Source organism: Danio aesculapii, chromosome 11 (genome assembly GCF_903798145.1).
Source record: "Danio aesculapii chromosome 11, fDanAes4.1, whole genome shotgun sequence".
Classification (NCBI taxonomy): Eukaryota; Metazoa; Chordata; class Actinopteri; order Cypriniformes; family Danionidae; genus Danio; species Danio aesculapii.
Genome location: NC_079445.1, coordinates 45,607,131 through 45,625,399, shown reverse-complemented (window position 1 = coordinate 45,625,399; position 18,269 = coordinate 45,607,131). Strand labels below are relative to the sequence as shown.

At 37.6% G+C, this 18,269-nt stretch overlaps 1 protein-coding gene across 1 annotated transcript in view; it reads right to left on the bottom strand.

Annotated features, from left to right (window-relative positions):
• The window catches only part of LOC130237110 (nidogen-1-like), a 66,586-nt gene that overhangs the window by 22,020 nt on the left and 26,297 nt on the right, over window positions 1-18,269 (bottom strand). The window contains exons 8-12 of the mRNA XM_056467915.1: window positions 16,295-16,495; window positions 15,900-16,133; window positions 9,695-9,832; window positions 4,783-4,911; window positions 250-393 (exon numbers count right to left, since the gene is read on the bottom strand). Of these exons, the coding sequence (XP_056323890.1) occupies window positions 250-393; window positions 4,783-4,911; window positions 9,695-9,832; window positions 15,900-16,133; window positions 16,295-16,495 (846 nt within the window). The remainder of the gene's footprint in view (window positions 1-249; window positions 394-4,782; window positions 4,912-9,694; window positions 9,833-15,899; window positions 16,134-16,294; window positions 16,496-18,269) is intronic.

The following is an 18,269-nucleotide window of genomic DNA, read 5'->3' as shown; positions in this document are numbered from 1 at the left end:
CGGCTGGAAGAGCATCCGCTGTGTAAAACATATGCCAGAAAAGTTGGCGGTTCATTCCACTGTGGTGACCCCTGATAAATAAACGACTAAGCCGAAGGAAAATCAATGAATAAATAAGACAAGGGGATGGAGACTACATGACTAAGGTCATTAATAAGTGAAAACTCTGATGACAGGACTAACTAAGCAAAACTACACACAGAAGCAAAGCAGGGAATGTTATAGCAGGAGTAGTGAGTATTAGTTTACCGTGACAGACTCGTCCATCTCCAGTAAAGCCGGCCAGACATGCGCAGATGTAGGACGAGGCGCCGGTGTATCTGCATCTGGCTCTTTCTGGAGCGTCGCAGTCATGTGTTCCTCTCTGACAGTGATCCACAGGACGCTCCGTTTCTAAACACACACCATCAACACTGTTAGGGATGCACCGATATGGATTTTTAACTGATACTGATAGCTAATAACCAGGCCCGCATGGAAACTGCATGCACAGAAACCCACATATTACCCCGCATTGAGTGCATTTATTTGAGTAAAAAAGTAAACTCATTGTAACTTGGAACTGTTCAGTTGATTGAACTTAATTTTTATAATTATGCACATTTACTTACAAATAAATGTGTTTACCTGCTTAAAGCAAAGTCAACTAATCTTTTTTTACAGTGTGGATTTCTTCAGTATCTTAATTAGTGGTGGGCCGTTATTGGTGTTAACGTGCTGCGTTAATGCGAGACTCTTATCGGGCGATAAAAAAACATCCCGTTAATCTCTTCTCAAAGTTGGGTTGGGAGCTGGGTCTATTCTACACAAGCTATGATGACCTTCACCTTGATATTTTAGCGCAGATGTATACCAGTGGTGTAGTCGGGGCTATACGCACGTATACTCAGTACGCTTACTTTTTTCCATGAGCTGTTTGGGTATTACCACTTCTGAGGATCAATAATTGCGTATACGCTCGGTATACTCACTTGTTTTTCTGATTAAACTTCCCTAATTTATATGTATTCACGTCCCCTTTAACTGTATACCGTATAGCAAATGTTTTTTTAACTCGCATCGTAATTGGTGCAGTTTTGTTTAATTTGCGCCATTCCCCTCCCCCTGACAACCGCGGCAGCTGTAAGAAAATTCGTGAGTTTTTCGAAGACCACGAGTCAACTGAATGGCGATGCCTCGCTGAAACGCTCAGGTAAATTGAGAAAATAGCATGGGCGTTGCTTTAGCCCTCCAATATTTCTATTCAGCCCCCCCAAAAAGTTTAGCTCATGAACTGTACACTACTACAAGGTCGCCTAAGTCCCCTTTAATTTTCATATGAAAACTGAGAGCTAACATAGCTAAACATAAATCATTAAATATATATATATATATATATATATATATATATATATATATATATATATATATATATATATATATATATAGCTATAGCTAATGAATCAAAGAAACATTGACTTTCGTCGTTTCTTTGCCCACTTTCATTTAAAATTTGGGTCGGGTGTAATAGTACACCACCTTTTTTTATAGGACTACACCACTGATGTATACCTGACCGGTGAGCCGTCTGACAAAAAGGTGCCCTTCTGAATCAAATCAGCAGGACGCCCTTCTGGATCTTTCACTAACTTTGAAGACACGACTGACTACGCTTATATGGACATCTGTAGTCTAGATATTTGCCTTAATAGACAATAATATAATTACATATTGAAAGAAAAAAGCTTCCGGATTTCGCGATGTGCATTTTGGAAACAGGAGATAAACCCCTGGTCTAATGCACCACCTGGCTAGAGAAACCCGTTCTCAAAGGCTTACTTTAGTCATTATTTGGGTAGCACACATATTCTGAATGCCTTCAGCACAATTCAAATGAGCCATGTTAATCTAGATTAATTCCAAGATTACAGTGAGATTAATCTAGATTAAAAAATTAATCTATGCCTACATATAATCTTAATATATTTCAACAGCACTGAACTAAACCCACGCACTCTTCCACACTCACAGCTTTGCTTTCCGTCATTATTACAGGGTTCATACACACTTTTACTACTCAAATTCAATGACTTTTCTATGACTTTTTCAGAACTTTCAAATACATTTTCATGATGTAATGTTTCCTGTAATGTCTACATATGCATGATAAATAATAAGAAAAACAATAATGTTCAAGTTTATTACAGCATATTATAGAACACGCAACAATCTATTCTGTTTAAATGTGTTTGTATATTTATGTAAAATTGATTTTGATAATGCTTACACAGCACTAATAATGTCAGAGCATGTTTTTGGCCAATGACAATCAACCCATATTTAAGTTAGGGCTGCACAATATATCGTTTCAGCATTGTTATCTCAATGTGTGCATCCATAATAGTCTCATCGCAGGATATGCAATGTTGGAATTATAGTTTAAAGGGCCACGAAACCCCCCTGTCTCAGCAGTCAGGAAAGTGGGCGTGTCCAGCTCTGTTTAGGTGGGAGTGTCAGGGGAGGGAAAAAGGGAAGGTTTTGCATAAAAATGGGAGTTTCCGTTTGGGCACGCGCTGATTTTCACATAGCCAAAACAAACACAGGGGAGAAAGACAGTGACTGTGTTTACATGGACATCAGTAATCAATTTATTAACTGCAGTTTAATCATGATAGAGTAAAAGTTTATCATCTGCATGCATTTTAAATAGATAGTTCACCCAAACATTACTTGCCATTTTAATTACACCCTTCACTTGTTTCAAGCATTTATGAGTTTTCTTTTTTTTTAAATGAACAGAAAAACAAGATAATTTAATAACTCCTACAGTATTGAAACAAGTGAAGTGTGAGTAAAAAGTGAGTACATTTTAATCTTTGAGGGAACTGTCCCTTTAAGAACATTTTAATATTTCAGAGTTTAAAACATATACAAGAATGTATTGTCACTTTAATAAAGATTAAATAATATACAATGAAGACTGCAGTGTTGATTATTCAATATCTGTACCAGAACAGTGAATACCTGAAAACTATTATTCACTTTTGTCTTTGCTATACTTTATTAATCTATGCTTGTCATTTACTTGTTATATATTATTCGAGATTCACTCCTCTACAAAATCCCCCAATCAATCCAAATAAACCTGTTCAATCATCTGGTGAAATTGTATTCACATGGAATATATATCACAGAAATACTAAATATGGTAATGTCAGATTTTTATAATATCGTGCAGCTCTAATTCAACTATACAGATATTTGTTCAACTATTTTCCATGACTTTTCCAAAAGTTTGTGGGTTTTTCAGTTTTTCCAAAACTTTTCCAGGCCGGGAAAATGCCATGTCAAAATTCCTTGCCTTTTCCAGGTTTTCCATAACCGTATGAACTCTATTATTAATGTCTTTTCACAGTGCTCAGCATATACGAGTACCCTTCTTACAAATCTCTCTTTTAGATTCATATTTTCTATAGGATGCTTTACAGCAGGGGTGTCAAACTCAATTCCTGGAGGGCCGCAGTCCTGCACAGTTTAGTTCCAACCCTGCTTCAACACACTAACCTGTAGGTTTCAAACAAGCCTGGAGGACTCAATTAGTTTGATCAGGTGTGCTGAATTATGGTTGGAACTAAACAGTGCAGAGCTGCGGACCTCCACTCTGACACCTGTGCTTTACAATATTATATTTGTGCATATACATTAGATTAGTGAGTACTGAAGCCAAATCTGGAGCTCATCTAACTAAATAACTGAAGAAAAATTAGCGCAAAATAGCCCAAATTTTCATTTGAAATTCGCTTGGGAAGAAGACTTAATGATTTCAATATCTGAGACTGATTGGGATCAATGCCTTTTATATGTTTATTTATGTCCTATAAATTCAAGACACCATCTTATTCAGTATTACACAGATTTCACTATTCTAAAACAAAGCTTAATAAATTCTATCCTTCAGTTTCCCCCACATGTGACAAGTGTAAAGCTGCTGAGGGTACCTTAGCACATCTGTTTTGGTCTTGTGTTCAACTTCAGAATTTTTGGTTAGAATTTTCTTTGCTAAAGTTTAAGATTGTGTTTTACTCCCTGACCCAAAGACAGCAATTTTTGGCTGGTCAGATTTTCTTGAGACTCTCAACCGAAATGTACGGTTACCTGTTCAGCATGGCATGATCATAGCTACAAAAGTTATCCTTTGTTTTTGGAAGAAAAATGTTAGGACTCTTTTTTCTGACTGGCTTCATGGACTCACCTACACTTTACATTTGGAAAGAATTAGATATACCACCGCTGGGTATCCAGTCTTTTTTTTTTTTCTAAAAGGCCATAAAGACTAATAGTGTTGTTTAATTTCTGAAGATCTGTACATTTTTTCTCTCTCTTTGCATCCATTGCTGTCTTTTTGTAGGTCATATATGTTTTGTATGTCACCATTTTCTCTTGTTTCATGCTTGATTTTACATTTTGCACAGATTATCGTTTCATGATGGATTTGTCTGTCTGTCTTTGTTTTTCTGTCTGCAAAAATTATGATAAAAAATATTCAGAAAAGCCCAAAACTTGTATGTTACAGAAAAACATTAAATAAAAATGTAAACAAAAAAGAGCAAAAATGAAAAGAAATGAAAAAATCTATAAAATTCTGTAGTTTGCCCTTTCTTTAGGAATACTTTAAAGACCCTTTTATAAAAACATCCCAGTTTTAATCCAGTGTTTAAATGTTCTTTCCATTTAAACAGAATCAGCCTCCTGCCTAAGAAAGAACAATCAGCAATAGCATCAGACACACATGAGGACTCTTACCAACACATGTCCGTCCGTCTGCGGCGAACTGAAACCCGTCCAGACACTCACAGCGGAAACTCCCCGGCTGGTTACTGCAGATAGCGAACGCTCCGCAGACATGAGGGCTTTCTGAACACTCGTCCACATCTGACACACAAGCAGAAGATCACAAATCATAAAATAGGTGTGTTACATAGAGGGGTGCACATAAAGCCTAATTTACACTTTAAACATCGGCAGATTGCTGTGGTGAGACTACATGACTTGCTGTGGTGTTACTACATGACTTGCTGTGGTGAGACTACATGACTTGATTTTGTGTCTGTTAAAGGGGATCTATTATGCCATTTAATGCATGATATAAAATAAGTCACAGATGTCTCTAGTGAAGTTTCAGCTGAATAAAGCACACATATAATGTTTTCTAACTCTCTGAAACTGACCCTTTTAGGCTTGATCCTAATAGACCCTTTTCACATGGCGTCCCGTGTATCGTTACTTCCGCCTACACAGAAATCCCCATAGAGAACTCACCCAGTCAGCTGTATATTTACTACAAATACGGTTAAACTGTAACTACGGCTGTTTTCTGTTGTCTGCATTCAAGGTGAGACATCTGACATCCAATAAAAACGTACAGATCATCCAGATATCTGCTTGAACCGAGAACATGGGACTTTAAACAGAGTCTATCGCTTTGTGTTGATGTCTTTACTGCAGATGAAGTTGGTATGGACTTGTCAGTATTTGTCAAATAAAGATTTCAGATGTTTACATGGGTGCTGCACATTTTTTTTATGTCAGATTTATTTATTTATTTATTTAGTGTCCTGAAGAATAAGTAATAAATAAAACTGTGTGTGTTTTATGTAGTTGTATACACTGGACTGCTGATTCACAAACACATTCATATTATCCACATTCTGCTGCTCGGCTCGCTGTCATTTTCTCATATTTAGGTATTTTATTCATCAACATAAAGCATTTATCTAATTAGTCTAATTAGTCATTTATTTAATTAGTCTAATTAATATTCAGATAAAATGAAATAGAAAAACAATAGTGTGTGTGACTCTTAATGATCAAATTAATTATTATAAAAATTTACAATTGCAAAAATAACACCAAGAAGACAACATTTCAAATTAGTATTATTAGATAGTAAATATATTTGTGACATTATTAATTAAAAGGTTGTACAGATATAAAATTAAATAACCTAATATAATATAATATAAAATTAAATTATATTAACCCAAAAGTTGGTGGTAGGACATAATTAGTCAAGTCAAACTTAATTTATAGAGCACTTTATAAACACACAAGTGAGCCAAAGTGCTGTACAGAAAATATACAACAACATAAGCATAATAGTATATAAAATACAAGATAAAATATAGCTAAACTACCTAAAAAGGCACATAAATGAAAATAAGCAGTTATTAAGATCACGTGCTAAATGTCAACAACAACAAAAAAAAAGAGTTTTAAGAGTTGATATTATTTAGGGAAGGCATTCGACCGTGTCCCTCGTGGCATTCTGTGGAGGGTGCTCTGGGAGTATGTGGTCAGAAGCGCTTTGTTTAGCTCTGTCTCGTCCCTGTATGAACAGAGTAGGAGTTTGGTTCACATTGCCGGCGATAAGTCAGACCTGTTTCCAGTGCATGTTGGACTCCGGCAGGGTTGTAACCAGTTCTCTTCATAATTTTTATGGACAGAATTACAAAGCACAGCCTTGGGCCAGAAGGGATCCGGTTCGGGGACCACAGGATTTCATCTCTGTTATCTGCAGACGATGTTATTCTGTTGACTTCATCAGACATGGACTTTCAGCATGCACCTGGGGTGGTTTGCTGCTGAGTGTGATGTGGCTGGGATGAGAATCATCACCTCCAAGTCCGAGGCCATGGTGCTCCACTGAAAAAAGATGGTTTGCCATCTCCAGGTTGGAGGAAAGTTCTTATTTCCAGGTGGAAGAGTTCAAGTATCTTAGGGTTTTGTTCACGAGTGAGGGAAGGATGGAGCGTGAGATTGACAGGAGGATTGGTGCAGCGGCAGCAGTAATGTGGTGGATGTACCGGTCTGTTGTGGTAAAGAAGGAGCTGACCCAAAAGGCAAAGCTCTCGATTTACCGGTCAATCCACGTTCCTACTCTCTCCTATGGTCATGAGCTTTGAGTCATAACTGAAAGGTCAAGATCTCAGATACAAGCGGCCGAAATGAGTTTCCATCACAGGGTGGCAGGACGCACCCTTATAGACAGGGTGAGGAGCTCTTTCACCCGGGAGGAGCTCGGAGTAGAGCTGCTGCTCCTCCTCATCCAGAGAAGTCAGCTGAGGTGGCTCTTGCCTCTGTTTTGGATGCCTCCTGGACACCTACATCCAGGCATGTCCCACCGGGAGGAGGCCTCTGGGAAAACCCAGCACATGCTGGAGGGACTATGTCTTTCAGCTGGCCTGGGAACACCTCCGGATCCCACTGGAGGAGCTGGAGGAAGTGTCTGGGGAGAGGGAAGTCTGGGGTTCTCTCCTAAGTTCTGCCCACGTGACCCGGCCCCGGAAAAGCGGACGGAAATGAATGAATGAATGAATGACTATAATAACCATTGTGTGTTTTAACAGGAAGCAGTGATAGTTGACTGGTGTTTCACTATATAAGCTCTAATATAAATGATGCATGTCTTCTGGGACCAAACGTCTGTTTTCTTTAAACCGAAGCGTGAGTTTTCCCAAAGCGAGGCCAGATCTCATGAATTACACACTGCATATACAGTCCGTGCGTCTCTTCCGCTGTGTGTTTGTGTTGGATCATCATCCCGGCTGTGAACCAGCAGCTGCTTTGAACTCAAATTAAACTCTAATACAGTTTCTGACCCGGAGAACAGATTCATCAGCGCTGAGATGAACAGTAAAAGGCCCCTTCACAACAAACAGGATGAATATGAATGTAAGTATAAACATAGCTGTGTTCGCGCCATAGACTGTAAAAGATATGGACGTAGTATCAGTGACGTCACCCATAGGTTTCTGAATGAGGCAAAAGAAGCTACAAGTAGGCGTGGCCAACCATCATCATTTTGTTAGCGCGTCATTGCAACGATCGGTGGATACCAAAACAAAGAGGCGGAGCATGGGCGGAGCTACAGACGCCTGCTAGCATTTTGTTTTGGCAGACATTTCTTTAGGAGAACGCTTAATACTTTATTACCTGCGACTCTTTTGTGTTCTGACCACATGTGCTTGGCTGTACACTATATCAATAAAGTGTTTAGTCTTTTAAAAACACAGTTGTAACACATTGAGCCACTAAACATTGCTCTTATGATGTTTTTCTACATGAGGAAAATGCAAATTACTTCCAAACACTTCAGATATAGTGTGTGTTAGTAAAAGCAAGAATATATTGATGAACTCCAGCATAACACTGTCTGACAACGCTTCAGATGACTGTTCTAGAGCCTACAGCTAATCAATCTGTCAGAGTCTGGAGTGTAAAACAGGTCTCAAGACAATTATAAATGATAAATTACCTTAAATAAAACAAATACACTTATAGAAATGGTCATTAATGTAATGTAATATATTTTTTATTTATTGCCATGTCAGCAACCAAGGTTATTTTCATGGCAGGAACATTTTAATATTAAATCATACAGATGGTATATTTGTATTTAAGTTCACTCACCTGGGAAATGGAGGCAATTAGAATAGTTTGTGAGCACAATTAAATGCACACAGCATGCCATATTATCTATTAATTGCAGAAAACAATTCTAAAAGGAAACTGACTGTGTAAAGAAACATTAAACAAAACAAAAATATGATGTATATGTCGAGTTCAGCAGCTAATCAGCCAGAACCTAGCTGTCACTCAAGTGGCCACGCCCTTAATTATGCAGCTTTAATATAACCTAATAAAAACTAAACGGATGAGTTATAAAAAAAATCACCCCCTCACAGTTGTCATGAAGGGTAATATTAGCTATATACACCAAAACCATCTTTTGTACCAGGCTGTAAACATGTTTTAATCAGCTGTAAAATTGGCCAGTTTACTACTGCAGTCAGAAATCATTTGGGTTTCCTGGAGCCAGCCCCCCAAGGTGAGTCAATGAATTGCAGTTTTAGTTTCCTCCGTATTGGCTTCCCGAGGGAGAGCAGGTTGCCGCTTGGTTCACACAGATGAACGATAATAATCTGTTTAATTTTAGATGCTAAGGTTAGCCAGCAGCCCACCTATGGCGATTTACACCTACCTAACTCAAAATAGCAACAGTTCTTTACATCAGTGAGCTACAAACGTAAATTAGGTATCAATGGAAAGAAGACACTTTAAACTTTACTATGGTCCATCTAGTAATATAAAAATATAAAACATTGTCCATGCTGAAGGATTGAGAATGAAAAGTCCTTCTGTGTTCAACATTTGTTTTTTCATATACAAACACATGAAAGCAGCTAGTAATAATCTAGAAAAAACATGTCTTGAAGATATTGATGGAGATAGCAAGGGTGCCACGTGGCTCAGTGGTTAGCACTGTGGCCTCACAGCAAGAAGGTTACTAGTTTGAGTCCCGGCTGGGTCCGTTGGTGTTTCTGTGTGGAGTTTGCATGTTCTCCCCGTGTTGACGTGGGTTTCCTCCGGGTGCTCCGGTTTCCCCCACAGTCCAAACACATGCGCTATAGAGGAATTGATGAACTAAACTGGCTGTAGTGTATGACTGTGTGTGAATGAGTGTGTATGGGGGTTTCCCAGTGCTGGGTTGCAGCTGGAAGTGCATCCGCTGCTTAAAACATATGCTGGAATAGTAGGCGGTTCATTCCGTTGTATAAATAAAGTATGAATAAAGGACTAAGCCAAAGGAAAAGGCCTTTACTTTTGACACACAACACACACACTGATCTGAATATAAACACAAGTGTATGTTTACCGTAACACAAGCGTCCGTCTCCGGAGAATCCAGCGGCGCACTCACAGCTGAAGTCTTTCCCCTGCGCCGGCCGGCAGACGGCATTAGTGTCGCAGCCGTGTCTCCCGGTAAAACACGGATTCTGCTCCGGGACTCCACCTGAGCACACAACACATGTTTAGAACTGCACACACACACACACACACGCACGCACACACACACACACACACAAACATTTGTACATTCATATTTACACATTTACTCACACACATTCAGTACACACACAGTCATACTCTCACACACACAATCAAAAACATACTGCATGTCCACAATAAACCACATCACACACACTGTCCAAACAAGTGAATCATGAAGCATGTGGATCATCTTTTTTCACTCGTCCACAAAAACACTTCAAAACAACCAACAAAAGAAGCCACAAAATATAGTTTTGCTTAGTAACTCACTCATTTATATGCATCATTTCTCAAATAAACCAGCAAATGTAGGACTGTTGCTAAACTTATATAACTTATATTACTGCATAACCAATTCATAACTCCAGCTCACAAATAATATTGACTATATCACTTATCAACTACATGTATGTACAATATAATTACAATGTACAATCTCTCTCTTTATTATATATATATATATATATATATATATATATATATATATATATATATATATATATATATATATATATATATATATATATATATATATATATATATATATATACACATACACATATTACACATACACATTTGAATTCAGAATTATTAGCCCCCCTGTTTATTTTTTCCCCAGTTTCTGTTTAACGGAGAGCAGATTTATCAACACATTTCTAATTATAATAGTTTACAGTAATGATTTATTTTCTCTTCGCCATGATGACAGCACATTATATTTAATTAGATATTCTTCAAGACACTTCTATACAGCTTAAAGTGACATTTAAAGGCTTAACTAAGGTAATTAGGGTAAAGTTAGGGTAATTAGGCAAGTCATTGTTAACGATGGTTTGTTCTGTAGACTATCAACAAATATAGCTTAAAGGAGATAATAATATTGACCTTAAAATGGCTTTTAAATAATTAAAAACTGCTTTTATTCTAGCCGAAACAAAATAAATAAGATTTTCTCCAGAAGATAAAATATTATCAGACATACTGTGAAAATTTCCTTGCTCTGTTAAACATCATTTGAGAAATATTTAAAAAAGAAAAAAAAAATCAAAGGGGGGCTAATAATTCTGACTTCAACTATATATACTTATTATATATTTTATACTATTATTATATATAAAGAACTCTATAAAATTAAATAATAAATATAATCTACATATAATATATTACAATAGCACACACACTCACCCACCCACATGGACACACACACACACACAGGTCGCAGATGTCAAGCTCTTTAGCTGTTTTAACTCAGATCGGTTTACATAAAGCAGAAAACCTTTAACCCAGAACACAAAGCCGTAAACATCAGCAGGAGTTCAACACTTCTACTAGATCCTTCACTAGCAGCTGCAGCTCTGTTTACATCTACAAACCTACAGACTAGCGAAAACACACACACTTCTGCTCAAATGTTGCCATCCGGAAGATTTGATTAAAAATAAATGAATAACTTTGTTCCACAACGATGCACTTAATTGATCTATGTTTGCACTTAAATGATCTAACATCATACACTGCAAAAAGCAACACAGGCTCATTCTGAAAACATACCGCTATTAATGGCTCATTTCCACTGACTGGTACGGTACGGTACGGTTCGATTTGGTATGGGTCACCTTTATCAGGCTTGCGTTTCCACTAATAAGTGTACCCTTTTGGAGTGCGTGGTGTATGACAGAAAGTTTCAGTCGACGTCATTCTCGCTCGAGGAAATGTCAACAATAAAGCTGTACAGGTCACTTACATATCATATGAGAAGCACTTCTCACAAAACAGATGCTTTACACACATAAATACTTGTGTAGAAATGTTTATTACTAACTTTACTATGAACATGAGTTGATTATAACTGCAGATTAATGACAGTGTTAAACAGCCTACTGTAACGTCTGTAATTATATCAAATAACTAAATAAATGAACATATATAAACACATACAGCCCCTTACAGTCTCTGATATGTTACCAACTACAGAAGAACTACACACAGCAGACATGTCGTCCTTATTAAGATTAAAAAACAACACAAAATATAGCCCACAGTCAGTGTAAACCTGTCATCTGTGTCTGTAATCTTCAGCAGCACATGTAGCCTCTGTTAGAGAGAAATATTAGTCCAAAAAGTGAAGATAATAAGTTAGTTAATCATGGCATTTTGTTCATGTTTGCTGAATAATAATGTGCTCCTTTTGTCCGGCTTCTCCTTTGTTTCTTCAAGCTTCACTCTCGTGTTTGTCAGTGTCTGACAGGATCGGGTTTCAAAAGCACGTCAATAATCAAGCGCAGGTTATTATCATCAGCTCAAGAAGTGTGTTATTTCAGATATAATGTTAGAGACGCGCACGACCGCAAGCAAGAAAGCAAAACCGCTCGCGCCTCAGACTGGCTCGTAAAAAACTCCGGGGCACAGGGTAAATCTGCTCTTCTTCTTGGATTTGTGGCTGTTCATCCAGACGACGTCAAGGTTTGTTTGAGCCCGGATCGACCATGTCTCGTTATTATATGTATTTATAATTCCGCTAAAATCTCTCGCTGTGTTTTTCAAACATGGCGGGTTTTTTGTTTTCATTCTGGCTTGTTGCGTAAGCAAATGACGTATCTCTGTAAACCAATAGCGTTCAGCTATTATATATTATATATATTATCGGTACGCTTTTTGACAGTGGAAACGGCTATAAAAGCGTACCAAACCAAACCGAACCGTACCGTACCACTCAGTGGAAACGGTCCATAAGTTTCTGGAGAGCACCAAATACGTCCCAGGAGGTAGTTTTTTGCAGTTTTTGTTTTTGCGAATCCATCAGAGGTTGCGGTGTATGCTTTTTCAGATCTCAAATTTGTCTCGCGAACGCCATTCATGCCTGCTCTTCTTACAGAAATCCACCAGAAGCCGCTGTTGACTGACTGACTGACTGATCGACTGACCCGCCCTCCTCCTTCCATAAACCTAACCAACAGTGTTTTCGAAAGCACCGATTGACCCAAAAAGGGCGCACTTTGTTTTAGGGCGCACTCACACTATGCTATCCAAACTGTGCCCAGGCATGTTTCCCGGATTGTTTGAGAAGTGTGAGTGCTCTGAATCGGGCTCAGGCACGGTTCATTTAGACAGCCCTGGCCCAGTTGAAAGAGGTGTTCCAGAGCGCGGTTTATTTGGGCATCGGTGCAGTACGCTTGTAGTGTGTGTGTAAAGCGTGCCTGAGCATGAAACTGAAGATGCGACGTGACTTTTAAGAGACTGTTTGATATGGATTTAATAATCATTCTTACTGTTCAATAAACGCAAACTGTCGTAGTTTATTAAAGATACAAACCCCTCACTACACCACAGCTGCACCTTCAGCAAACCTCCCAATACCTGCAGCACGAGGACTTTATGATTGTTTATGAGCGTCAAAAAAGGCTGATCTGTTCGGTGAAATATGTGACTGTGTGTCACTGCATCCCAAATGACTAAAACGATAGAAATCTCCACTGTGCTGAGTGAGTGATTCTCTTCTGTTAAATTGACCAGCGCATCCTCGAGTGCTCCGGCTCGGATGCAGTGTGAGTGCAGGCCATCGGGGGAGAGTTCTCAAAACAGATGCCCGAGCCACCTCAGCTGACTTCTCTGCATGTGGAGGAGCAGCGGCTCTACTCTGAGCTCCTCTTGGGTGAATGAGCTCCTCACCCTGTCTATAAGGGTGCGTCCTGCCACCCTGTGATGGAAACTCATTTCGGCCGCTTGTATCCGAGATCTTGTCCTTTCAGTTATGACTCAAAGCTCATGACCATAGGAGAGAGTAGGAACATGGTTTGACCGGTAAATCGAGAGCTTTGCTTTTCGGCTCAGCTCCTTCTTCACCACAACAGACCGGTACACTGACCGCATTACTGCTGCCGCTGCACCAATCCTCTTGTCAATCTCACGCTCCATCCTTTCCTAACTCATGAACAAAACCCTATGATACTTGAACTCTTCCACCTGGGGTAAGAACCTTCCTCCAACCTGAAGATGGCAAACCATCTTTTTCCAGTGAAACGGTACCGACTAGAGACGTTTAGACTTAAAAAACGAATAATTATTTAAAATGCACTGAACTGTAAAAGAGTAAAATGTAGAGTTAAAATTAAATTAAATTTAAAACAATGAAAGTAATTTATTCACCAAAAATGTATAAAGTCATAAAAATTGCTAAATCAAATAATAACTAAGTAAATAAAGTATAACACATTCATAAATATTTAATAATAATTTTTAAATACTAATAATACAAATATAGAAAATAATGCTTACTAAAAATCAATATATTTTAACATTTCAAAAACTGAATAAAAATCATTTTAAATAATTCTTTTGATTTAATTTGATAACCTTCAGTAGCAGAAGAGACTTTTCTCATCACATTATGCACTCTTAGACTTACACAGCTGAGTGTATCCTTCCTTTGAAATTTAATTAATTTCCCATATTCTGTTTAACGGAGACCAGATTTATTCAACACATTTCTAATCATAACAGTTTTAATAACTCATTTCTAATAACTGATTTATTTTCTCTTTGCCATGCAGCTTATGGTGACATCTAACTAGTGAAAATTCAATTCTTGATATCAACAATTCAGTTTTTGATATTAACAACTACATTTTTGATATCAAGAATACATATCCTGAGAATGAATAACGGCTGGCCAAAACATAATATTAGACTAGATATTCTTCAAGACACTAGTGTTCAGCTTAAAGTGACATTTAAAGGCTTCACTAGGGTAATTAGGGTAAAGTTAGGGTAATTAGGCAAGTCATTGTATAACAGTGGTTTGTTCTGGAGACAATGCAAAATAAATAGGGGTTAATAACATTGATCTTAAAAAATATTAAATTGAAAAACTTCTTGTATTAATCAAATAAGACTTTCTCCAGAAGAAATAAATATTATCAGAAATACTGTGAAGATGTCCTTGCTCTGTTACAGTGTACCCAACTTCCAGCAGGATAACATCTTCTCAGATTGGTTTCTCTGCACAAGATGTTTGGCCATAGGGGAAATGGTCATGCCCAACTGAGTGTGGTTTCTCTCCAGGTTTTTTAATTCTTCACTTTCGCCAATTGGTGAAGTTTTTCCCTCTCCGCTGTCGCCACTTGCTTGCATGGTTTGGGATCTGTAGAGCTGCGCATCGATGGATTTGCTCTTCAGTGTTTGGACTCTCAGTAGTGATTATTAAACCACACTGAACTGAGCTCAACTGAACTGAACTTAAACACTGAAAACTGAACTACACTGTTCCTATTTACTATGATCTTCTGTGTGAAGCTGCTTTGACACAATCATCATTGTAGAAGCGCTATACAAATAAAGGGGAATTGAATTGAACATGACAATGAGTTCACTGTACTCAAATGGCCTCCACAGTCACCCAACTCAATCCAATAGAGCACCTTTGGGATGTGGTGGAAGGGGAGATTGGGATCATGGATGTGCAGCCGACAAATCTGCAGCAACTGCGTGATGCTATCATGTCAATATGGAGCAAAATCTCTGAGGAATATTTCCAGTAGCTTGTTGAATCTCTTGACATGATGGATTAAGGCATTATGAAGGCAAAAGGGGTCCAACCCAGTATTAGTAAAGTGTACCTAATAAAGTGGCCAGTGAGTGTATATGAGAAAACTGTAACTATTTGAACAGCAATCATAAAGAACTCTATATAATATATGAAATATAATCGATATATAATATATTACACAAACAAATTTCAATACACACTAGGGAGAAAATCTCACTTTCATGATTATTTATATTCCTGCAAAACGTAAACTGTATTATCTCTCACACAACTCTAAATATACAGTTAGACATACTGTTTATCTATATCTATATATTATAAATTGTATCTATAGTACAATATACTAAAGTGTTGTACTGTAGAGTTTATACTGTAAAATATAAACATACTATAAGCATTATCATATTGCTGATCTAATAATATTTCATCACTTGGGAAATATTAGAAAGAGTGTTTCATCACTGTGTTATGTGCGTTTGCTCACTGTGTACGGAGCCGATCTTGTTGCTCATGGCGAAGCGGATCAGCTGGTTGCTGGAGTCGTACATGACGAAGATCTGCTCCACGCTGAGCTGCTGGCTGGGGGACACTGAGCTCAGGACATCCTCATATGGACAGCTCTCAAACTTGATGCTCTGCGTCCACAGATACGCCAGCGTGCGGACGCTCCCATCAGGCAGGCTAACACTGTACTCGCGCCGCGACGATGACGTGATCACTGGCAGAAAATAAACAAATACCAGGAGAAAGACATGCTCCAGTCATCAGAATCATCGCACGCTGAGAAAAATGGTGTTCTTTGCTTAGAGCTTATCTTGTTTCTAGAACAAACATCTATAAAGTCTTAAATCAAGAAGCATGTGTGTGTGTGTTCCTCACAGTTGTTGGAGTACTGGTAGATCTCGCTGTAGGGTTGGATCTGCACTGTGGCTCCTCTGGGCAGCTCTGGGATTCTTCCGTCCAGTTCTGTGCTGATCAGCAGGTGATCGTGTTCATCGATGCCACTGAACTGCTGTCTGATAGTCAGACGCTCGTTCCCCGGCTGGAAGACCACTTCAGCCTGCCGACTGAACACACCTCCTGCACACACCACAAACAAACACATACAACATTTATTAATACACAATCTACATAGTGAAGCACTATATAAATAAACATGGATTGAATAATACAGCGGAGTATGTAGAGGAATCAGAGAGTGAAATTCAATACCTTTAAGACCTTTTTAAAGACTCTTTCCATACATTTTAAGAGCTCATCACCACTTTAGGTTTCAACCGGAAAACCTGGCGAGATTTTAACTTACATTATATATACTAAATATTAATGTAAGAATCCAACTATTAATGTACATTATTCATTTATTAAATCTAGCTAATTCAGCAGGTTGGCGCCTATAGAGCTACAGAAATATTGGTGTTGCCTTGGTTACTGATGTAAACAAAGCAGCATGATGTCAAATCTAGCAGGATATTATTGATTTCATAAACTACGCAGCATCCTGATATTCGCAGATTTAATTCAGGCAGACTTTAGCATACAACCATACATTGCATAATTAAAAGTGATATTAAATTTATTACCTTGCAAAATAGCATTTAAGACTTTTTAATACTTTTTGAGGGCCTTAAATTTCTCAACATTGATTAATCAACTTTTAATACATTTTAAGACCCAGCAGACACCCTGTACAGGGTTCCCGCTCTTTCATGGACACCAAATTCAAGGACATCCAAAGACTTTTTAAATCACTAATGATTTTAAAGCACCTTTGCAATTCACACCCTCAGCATATATAAGAGCTATACAAATAAACTTGAATATATAGCGCCGTGAAAGTCCTTGTACTTTTCACTTACACTTTATGTGTGTTACACTTAAACTATGTTTTGAATGTGTGATTTTCAAAAATGTTCACCATTTTGAAGTCATGTTCACATAACTTTAACACAATTAGTTGAATTCAATATTGGTAATATTCAAATTTGGTTTCTAAACAGGGTTTCTGCAGATATCATAATGTTAAATTTAAGACTTTTAAGACCTTTTTAAGACTATTAAGTATTAAATTTAAGACCTATATTACAATATTAAAAAAACACATACACATAAAGAGAAAATGCTTAATCACAAAATTAGTGGTAAAATAAATGTATTCAAATTGACCTGTAGTGAACACAGGTTAGATGCACCACTGAACTACAGGAAAAAAACAAACAAACATCTTATACTTTCGCCTGGGGCCACATCGCACACCTCCGCTGACTGCGCGCACACCTCACGAAACGGACGAGGCTCTTCAAAACGACATGGGGCGGTCAAAAGAAACCCACCGTAAAGTCAGACGGATAAACAGAGAAGTAGGACGTTTCCAGAACTACGTCATATCATTAATATCGTTTAAACTAATTATTTTTTATTATTTTTATAATTTATTATAATGATTACAAAGATTTTTATAACCGTTCAAAAATTTTTCTAATCAAACTTTGATGCATCACTTGCTATTGTTTATATCTCAGACAGTTTTACCTATTAAAGTTAAATATTAACAGAACTTGGGTTGTTCTACAAATATATATTTTATCATGGCACGAATAAAAGCAAATAAAGTACACTTACTAAAAATACTGACTTATTTTGCCCACTCAACAATTCTCACATTACTGTCTGGCTAGTTTCTGTCTTCTACTTATAAGCTAAAAAGGCAATAATGGTCCAACAATCCTGTCCAGTATCACAAATAAAGCCTAGATATTGGGCATCAGTATATTGTAAACTGGTTCAAATATTCCTTTCCAGTTATCAGACATACTTCTGACCTAATTTTAGTTTGTAGTTATTAAATTGTTTA